Raw genomic sequence first — 8,851 nt, forward strand, 5'->3', positions numbered from 1 at the left:
GATTTGGAACCCTATCGCTCACCTCACGCCGTCTATCTCTCAATCTCGCTCTCACTCTCACTCTCACGATTCTCTCACAATTCGTCGTCCATGCCTCCACGGTCCATCTCCGGCGACGTCCTCCAGACGCTCCCCACCGCATCTCTTATCTCCGGCGAGCGGCTGCACTTGCAGCTCCTATATTCTACAGCCCTTCAGCTCCAGTAGACTCAAAGTAATTAAGTGAGTATTTTAATTTATGTTCTATATAAGCAATTTCATGGTTTATAAACTTCCAAGATGATTCCATTCTTTAATTATCTTACCAAATTAAGTCGGTCACTTTTTATTTGAAACCAAGTTGTTGTACAAATGTGATATGCTATTTGTTTGCAATGGGTTTAATGAAGTAGTGATTAAATATGAATGCATCAGCATTATAAACGAAAAGTATTCCGTATACTCCAAATCCAATCGTTCTCAATATGTCTTCAATATGTGTAGATATTAAGGAGCAATATCTCATCATTTTCACTAAACGTTATCTAGTTTATTTGTTAACTTTATTAGTTAATATTTTTAACACTCGAGAAATGGTTGTGTGCGACAGACATAGCTTAACTTCCCAAACATGGGCCATACTGCTTATGGCAAGTCTTGGGGCCCTTGTTAATTAATCATAACTGAGCTCTAGGCCAGATTCTTTTTATTTGATTTTATTGTTAAAGGAAATGGTTTAGAAACTACTTCGACAGTTTGATTTCAAACCCAATATATTTGATTTTGTAGTGTTGGAAACCTCTTTCAACTTTATTGCTGCTTATCCATAAAAATAAGATAAGAGACATAAGATATTCACTTTGTTGTTATTTTTTCAGAATGGAATCAGAAGCTTCTCATTCGCATCAACTGCCACCTACTTCTGAACCATCAAAGCAACAAATCACTTCAACAAATGATGATGGTACTAGTAGAAAACGATTAGCAGAAGATTCCTCAGAAAAACTTCCTTTAGCTCCTACAAAGAGAGGTAGAAGTCAATATTGGAAGCACTTCGAAAAAACAACGAAGAAAACGAGTCAAGGAGAAAGAAAAATAGGGATATGCAACTACTGCAGTCACGGAATATGTTATTACAGATGAAGTGTCCTTTCGGGCTTTTGAGGGAAAAGGATTCGTTGCGCTTGTCCATGAATTAGAACCAAGGTTTCGAATTCCCGACCGAAAGAAGGTAGCAGGTATGGTTTTTGAATTATTTTTAGATATGAAGAAGAGAATTAAAAGTGTGCTCAATGGGCAAAGAGTGAGTATTTTTTAATTGTTTTTAGATATAAAGAAGAGAATTAAAAGTGTGCTCAAATGGGCAAAGAGTGAGTATTACTACAGACACATGGACATCAATTCAGAATATCAATTACATGGTCATGACTGCTCACTTTCTAGATAGTGATTGGAAATTACTTAAGAGAATAATTAATTTCACGAAAATCACTAGTCATGTTGGGGAAGAAATAGGCAAGATGATTGAGTTTTGCTTGAGAGAATGGGGAATAGAAAAAATATTTTCCATTGTGGTTGATAATGCTTCTTCGAATGATAGTGCGATTGATTATTTGAAGAAAAGATTGCATATTGAAAACACATTGCAATTTGATGGAAATTATTTGCATTTGAGATGTGCTTGTCATATACTCAACTTGATTGTCAAGGATGGATTAAAGGAGCTTAATTGTGCAATTAAGTCTATAAGAAATGTTGTTGTGTTTATTCATTCTTCCCCTTCTAGATTGAGTAAATTTAGAGAGTATGCGGTACTAGCCAAGTTTTCTTGTATGTCAACGGTGCTCATGGATGTGAAAACGAGGTGGAATTCAACATATAAAATGCTTGATATTGCATTGAAATATAGAAGGGTGTTTGAAGAATGGCTGACGAATGAATTCCTTTTAGAGATACTTTGATGAAAACGATGACAAGGGTAAACAAAGAATGGGACCTCCACTTAAAGAGGATTGGGATAATGCAAAAGCATTTGTTCATTTTCTCAAGAATTTTTATGATGTCACTTTAGAGTTAAGTGCATCAAAAACTCCTACATCCCAAATGATTTATGTATCTATGTTTGCTCTACAAATCGAGATTGAAAAAAATGTGATGATTCGGATCCGATTATGTCAGAGGTTGCGAAAGCAATGAAGGTGAAATTTGACAAGTAATAAAAGGAATCCAGTTATTTTTATTGCCAATATTTTGAACCCGAGGAACAAGCTGAAAATGCTTCAACTTAGTGTGAAGAAATTGAAGAGATTTGGAGATTCTAACCAAGAGGTTCGAGAGTTGTGTGATCGATTTAAAAATGACTTGGTGATTTTGTGGGCCGAGTATAAGGGAGTGAGTGATACATTGGTTACTCATAAACCACTTCTAGAAAATAGTGGTGATGGAGATGATATTGGTCTAGGTGGTTCGGGTCTTTTTGATGAATTGTATAATGGAGTTCAAGAAGAAGTTTCTCAAGACCAACTAAATCAAATATCTAATGAAGTGGATAAGTACTTAGCCGATGAGATGGAGAAGCGGTCTAATCCATGTTTTAATCTTTTAGAATGGTGGAAAGGAAGTGGAACAAGGTATCCAATCCTTTCGCTCATTGCAAAAGATATCTTTGCAATTCCAAGCTCAACCGTAGCTAGTGAATCCGCTTTTAGCTTGGGCAAAAGAGTTGTAGATCCATTTAGGACTAGTTTGAGTCCAAAAATGGTTGAGGCATTGGTGTGCACCAATGATTGGCTCAAAGAGGATGATTTTAGCTTATACAAGGATCCAACCGATGATGACCTTGCTTTTTATCAAGAAATTGAAGAAATTGAAAAAAGTAAGTGTTTCTTTAATTTATAAACTTTATTTGTCATATATTATTAATTCTATTTTATGTTTCTTTTTAGGCTCAAGTCACTCAACCATTACTCAAGAGACTCGAGATGGTTCTCCAAATTTATCTTCTACTAGTTGATCCACCAAATGATAAGGTATTAGTCCTAAATTTGGTTGCTATCTGATATGTGGTAGCCATTAGGCTTCTTAATTGAGATTGAGTTCGTAAGTAAATTATATGAGTAGATATGACTGGATTGGTCTATTATTATAAACTTTGATTTATAAATTGTGATTGAGTTCATAAGTAGTACTACATGAGAAGATATGACAGGATTGGTCTATTGTTCTAGACCTTGATTTTAGCTTGTGTTTGCAGAGCTCTCATTTTGCTAAAGCGGATAGTTTAAATCATTTATTTATTTGATAACATTGATATGAAACTCACTGCATTAAACTATCCGCTAACATCTGACATTTTGATATCTTCTACTAGTTGATCCACCAAATGATGAGGTATTAGTCTTAAATTTGATAGACTCTTCGTGATTAAACTTCTCTTTTATCTGCAAGCTTTCTTGGCTAGTTACTGAAATTTGGTGTTATCTAAACCATTGAGATGATATTTCAAAGGCAACTGTGAAGATTATAGTATGCAAATCTTGGGATGATGGCTGGAATTGAGCCATTAGTCAAGTGACTAAGTTATCCATGACAATGAAATTATTATGTAACACTTCTAGCAAAATATAGTCATTGCTATTCTCTCATTTGTGTTTGTAATTTGTCAATTAAATGTCTACTTCTTTTGTGTTGTATATCTAATTTGTATATGCCCATTTATTTATTCAATTCCAATCTCTCATCTCTCTTGGTCTTGGATTATGTAGGTTAATATTGCTAGATAATTTCGACAAGATGAAGGGTTTGGTGTTCAAGAATCAAGATCAAGACAGCTACTAGTTTTTGCTAATTATTGTGATGGAGTTTGTTAAAACTTTATGGTGTTTTTTTGTACTTAGTTGTGTTGTATTTTGATTATGGAGATAAGAACACTATTTATTCTATTGTGTTGAAGTTTTATTAATTTTTGTGTCATTTTTCAGTTTTGAAATTATATTTTTCGATATACAGGTATTCGATACGATAACAATATTTCAATATATTGTATCGATCTTTGATATATCGTTCTTAACGATATATCGAATTTCGGTACGATACATCAAAATATCGATACGATAATGATATTGATATTATCCATATCGAAAGCTTGATATATCAAAACTTTCGATACGATAACGATATGAAATTCTTTCATATCGATATTTTTGATACGATACAACATTTTCGATACGATATATCGTATCGACCCACCCCTAGGAATATCCATCATCAGAGTTCACTAAGTACTGCAAGAATAAGGGAATCAAGCGGCACAGGACAACTCCCAGAAATCCACAACAGAATGGCATTGCAGAACGAATGAATAGGACAATCAATATGAGCCCATCTTCGGCCATAGATTTTGGCATCCCTGACTATATTTGGTATGCCAGACCACCAGATTTTGCCAAGTTGAAGCCATTTGGTTGCAAGTCTTATGCTCATATAAGACAAGGAAAGCTTGATTCCAGAGCTTTATGGAGTATTTTTCTGGGATATCAAAGTGGCTCCAAGGCATTTAGGTTGTGGTGTCCAGAGCCAAGTAATGGCAAGCTCATAGTTAGTAGGGACGTTACTTTTGATGAGAGTAGCATGCCTTGTTTGATTGAGAGAAGAGGTGGTGCTTCAGTGGAGGTGGAGCCACAGCAGTTTGATGATAGTATCCCTGACAGCAGGGATTCTCAAGACTCCAATATTCAAGAGACAAGTGTTGTCCAAAATGAAGTTGTGTAGAAGGAAAAATCAAAGAGAGTCAGAAAGTTGCTTGCTAGGTTCACAGATTATGGGATGGCTTTCTTTGCTTTATGTGTGGCAGAGGATATTGAGTTTGAAGAGCATGCTACCTATGATGAAGCCATGAAAGGGAATGAATGGGAAAAATGGTTTGCTGCAATGAAAGAGGAAATAGAATCCCTGATGAAGAACAAGACTTGGGTGTTGGTTGATAGACCAAGTACACAGAAGGCTGTGGGATGTAAGTGGATTTTCAAAAAGAAGGTGGAGGTCTCTGATGGGAACAGGATTAGATATAAAGCGAGGTTGGTAGCAAAAGGCTACTCACAACAGGAAGGGATCGATGTCAATGAGATTTTCTGTAGTGAAACATGCTTCCATCAGGATACTTCTATCTGTTATTGCTCAGAAAAATTGGGAGCTACATCAACTAGATGTCAAAACGGCATTTCTGAATGGGGATCTGATTGAAACCATTTACATGGAGCAGCCTATGGGTTTTATATCACCTGGAGAAGAGAGTAAAGTTTGTCTCATAAAGAAGAGTTTGTATGGTCTGAGGAAAAGTAGCAGACAATGGTACATCAAATTTGACTCACACCTAAGTAGCATTGGTTTCATGAAGTCTGCATATGACAACTGCGTCTACATCAGATCAAATGGTGAAGGGGCAGTGGCCTATTTGGTGCTCTATGTGGATAATATGCTAGTAGCCACAACCAACATTAGTGAGATCAATAATATCAAGCAAGAGCTGCAAAGAGAGTTTGAAATAAAGGATTTAGGTGATGCCAAAAGGATTCTTGGTATGGATATTCACAGAAGCAGAAGTGAGGGAATGATATGGTTGCTGCAGGATGACTATCTGGGAAAATTGGTAAAGAAATTTCAGATGGAGAATTCAAAGCAAGTATATGTCCCATTAGCACAACATTTCAAATTATCTCTACAAGAAGTTCCTAAGTCAGAGAATTCAAAGCAAGTACATTGCCCATAATATTGTGGGCAGTATTATGTATTCTATGATTTGCACGAGGCCAGATCTTGCTCATGCGATCAGTGTAACAAGTAGATATATGAAGGAGTATGGGAAGGATCACTGGCTAGCTTTAAAGTGGATCATGAGATACATAAAGGGCAGCAAGAGTGTTGGCATTTTGTTTGAGAGAAGTGAAGTTGCAGATGGTGATCCATTAATTGGTTACTGTGACTCGGATTTTGACTCAAACCTTGATAGCAGAAAGTCACAAACGGGGTACATATATAAGCTCTATGGTTCTGCAATCTCTTGGAAATCAACACTTCAGTCTGTAGTTGTTTTATCCACCACGGAGGCTGAGTATATTGCAATGACTGAGGCTATAAAGGAAGGAGTTTGGTTGAGAGGAATTCTAGGAAACTTTAGGATTGAGCAGAAAGTTGTAAGAGTGCTCTGTGACAGTAATAGTGCCATATGCTTGGCAAAACGCCAAGTATTTCATGAAAGAAGTAAACATATAGATGTAAGACTTCATTTCATAAGGGATCAGATTTAGAAAGGGGAAGTTGAGGTTCTCAAGGTGGGAACAGAGGAGAATGCAGCAAATGTGTTAACTAAGCCATTGCCAGTTTCTAAGCTCAAGCATTGCTTGGAGTTGGTCAATGTGTTGCCCCATTAGTTTGAAGGAAGGTGTGGAAGGATGGAGGAAGGATGTTTTGAGCTATCGTGATCAAGGTGGAGATTGAAAGTATGTATGATAGCGAGAGCTTCACATGCTCGGCAAAGTTCGCGTGAGATACCGGACGCGGATCAAGGTGCATGAGTCGCGTGTGTCGTTGAATGAGGAGTTAGTTGTAACTGCTTCTCGGTGCAAGGAATAGCGAAGATATAAGCTCAACTCCAGCTCACATCACACACACACAATCGATACCATTTGTAACAGAAGTAGTAGATAGAAGAAAGATAGAGTGAGATCTTGTGATTCAATATTGAGAGTAGATTGTAGAGAGCTCGAGTGATTTCTTTCTTGTTCCATAATTTGTACTTGTTCTTGAGCGTGATCAATACATCCATAACCGATCTCTTCCCATGGACGTAGACAATTTGTCGAACCAATAATGAATGACACACCATGTTAAGAATGAACTAACAAGTTTATCAAAGCTCTATTTCCATTATCTGTCCAACCATCACCCATTATTGTGCAATGCAGATTCAACCCATTTACTGTGCATACCATCAACATTATCTTGACCAGATAACTTAGCTTCTTTCATCAAAGGAATCACAAGTGCATGATAATTGGGTCCTATATACCCTTATCCCATAGTTGCTACCATATTGGTTGCCCGTTGGTAAAAGGGTGAATTCACATCATTGAGTGGAATATAAGCATCATAAAACAATAAAGCTAATGACATATCAGCTTCATGCCATCTCGTCCTACTTTGAATGCATGCTTTTAGAGTAGGCTGAGATGTATCAATTCCTCCCCCCGGTTTCATATAATCTTTCAAATCACTCATTCTCTTTCTCTTATTAAGATCAACTCCCTTACCCTTATTGTATTGAACTTCTTGAATATCATCCCCTTGGAACTCACTATCACATTGATTCTCATTACTAGCACTCATATTCTTCTCCTTTTTCTTGTCTTGATGTTCTTTTAGTGATGATTTCATTAAAAACGAACTTTAGAAGGGACTTTAGAACATGAAACAACATTACCAGTTATGTCGGCTAGATGCTCCTTCATCTAGTGAATTCCTCCACCGCGGATTGTTACATGACAAAAATCACAAATGATTTTTTTTATCCACCCCCATCATCAACGGTACAATATTGCCATGCTCAGGGACGGAGATAGCATAGGCCAAGCCACCGCTCCAGCGGGGGCTTGGCCGTTTTTTTCCTCCCAGAGTCCCCGCTTGGCCGTTGCTTTCCTCCCAGAGTCACCTACAGTGTATTTGGGTTTTTTACAGAGACGTGTATGGAGGAAGAAGATGGGAAAGAGAGGCAGGGGCAGAGGAGAGAGGAATAGAAATGACTTGTAAATTTGTAATTACTCGATGCATAGGGGAGAGAGCCAACTTTTATTTCCCTTTATTGATTTATGTGATTAAGAGTAGTAGGTAATTTCATTTCTTTATTAGGGTGATTATTAATTTAAGAATATATTACTACTCCTCTCTCTAAAATTGTTTATAGAATCAATTACTAATAATAAAAATAATTATTTGTCTCATGTTTATTTTCGATTTTTATGCCCATACATATTGATTTACTGATAAACCAATAAACCTATAATACACTCATACTTTATTATAAAATTAATATATAAAACGATGCATTATCTACTACTTTTTTCTATTCCTTCCGTTACTTATTTATATTAAAAGTGAACTAAGACTCCTAATAACGGCCGAACTAAAATAGTAAACCGAGACTTCTAATGACGGACGAAGGAAGTACCATTATGAATTTACATTTTTAATATTTGAAACGAGTCAAAGTAGGATAAGTAATCGCAGATGGTTGGAGTGCCATATTTAGGTCAAATTAATATTTTAACAACTCAATTTGCGAACTCTTAGGATATCAAGATATACTACTCCCTCCGTTCCATAGTAGTGGGGGCATTTCTTTTCGGCACGGAGATTAAGAAAGTAGAGAGATGAAGAGAGAATAAAGTAAGAAAGAGTAAAGTAAGTGAGAAGAAATGTGTTAACTTTTACTAAAAAGTGAAATGACTCTACTACTATGGAACGTACCAAAATGGCAAAATGACTCTACTACTATGAAACGGAGGGAGTATAATATATGAAGATATTAGTATACTTGTGTATACTAATATTTTCTTAGAATTTGCAAATAAAAAATCCTAGATACACCACTAAAGACCACTAGAAAAGGCAACCGAGCCGCTATTGGAGATTCTAGGAGCATCGCGCGTCCTACCGTATTTATCGTTACATTTCAGCACCGGCTTATTTCAAGTTCTGGTTCCGTCCCTGGCCATGCTTGATCTTTTATCACTCAGTATTTTGAAGCGCTGTTGCCACCACTTTGTTGATCAATCGTACGCGAGTCACCCTCACTCATTTTCTGCAAGACATATAAATC

At 36.6% G+C, this 8,851-nt stretch overlaps 1 protein-coding gene across 1 annotated transcript; it reads left to right on the forward strand.

The window, feature by feature from the left end:
- Positions 1-3,940, forward strand: LOC121742614. Its single transcript, XM_042135810.1, has 4 exons — positions 1-222; positions 858-2,854; positions 2,925-3,008; positions 3,744-3,940. Exons 2-3 carry the CDS (start codon positions 2,254-2,256, stop codon positions 2,990-2,992), a joined length of 669 nt encoding a protein of 222 aa, XP_041991744.1. The 5' UTR covers positions 1-222; positions 858-2,253; the 3' UTR covers positions 2,993-3,008; positions 3,744-3,940.
- Positions 3,941-8,851: the final 4,911 nt, after the last annotated feature.

This window comes from Salvia splendens, chromosome 7 (assembly GCF_004379255.2).
Source record: "Salvia splendens isolate huo1 chromosome 7, SspV2, whole genome shotgun sequence".
Classification (NCBI taxonomy): domain Eukaryota; kingdom Viridiplantae; phylum Streptophyta; class Magnoliopsida; order Lamiales; family Lamiaceae; genus Salvia; species Salvia splendens.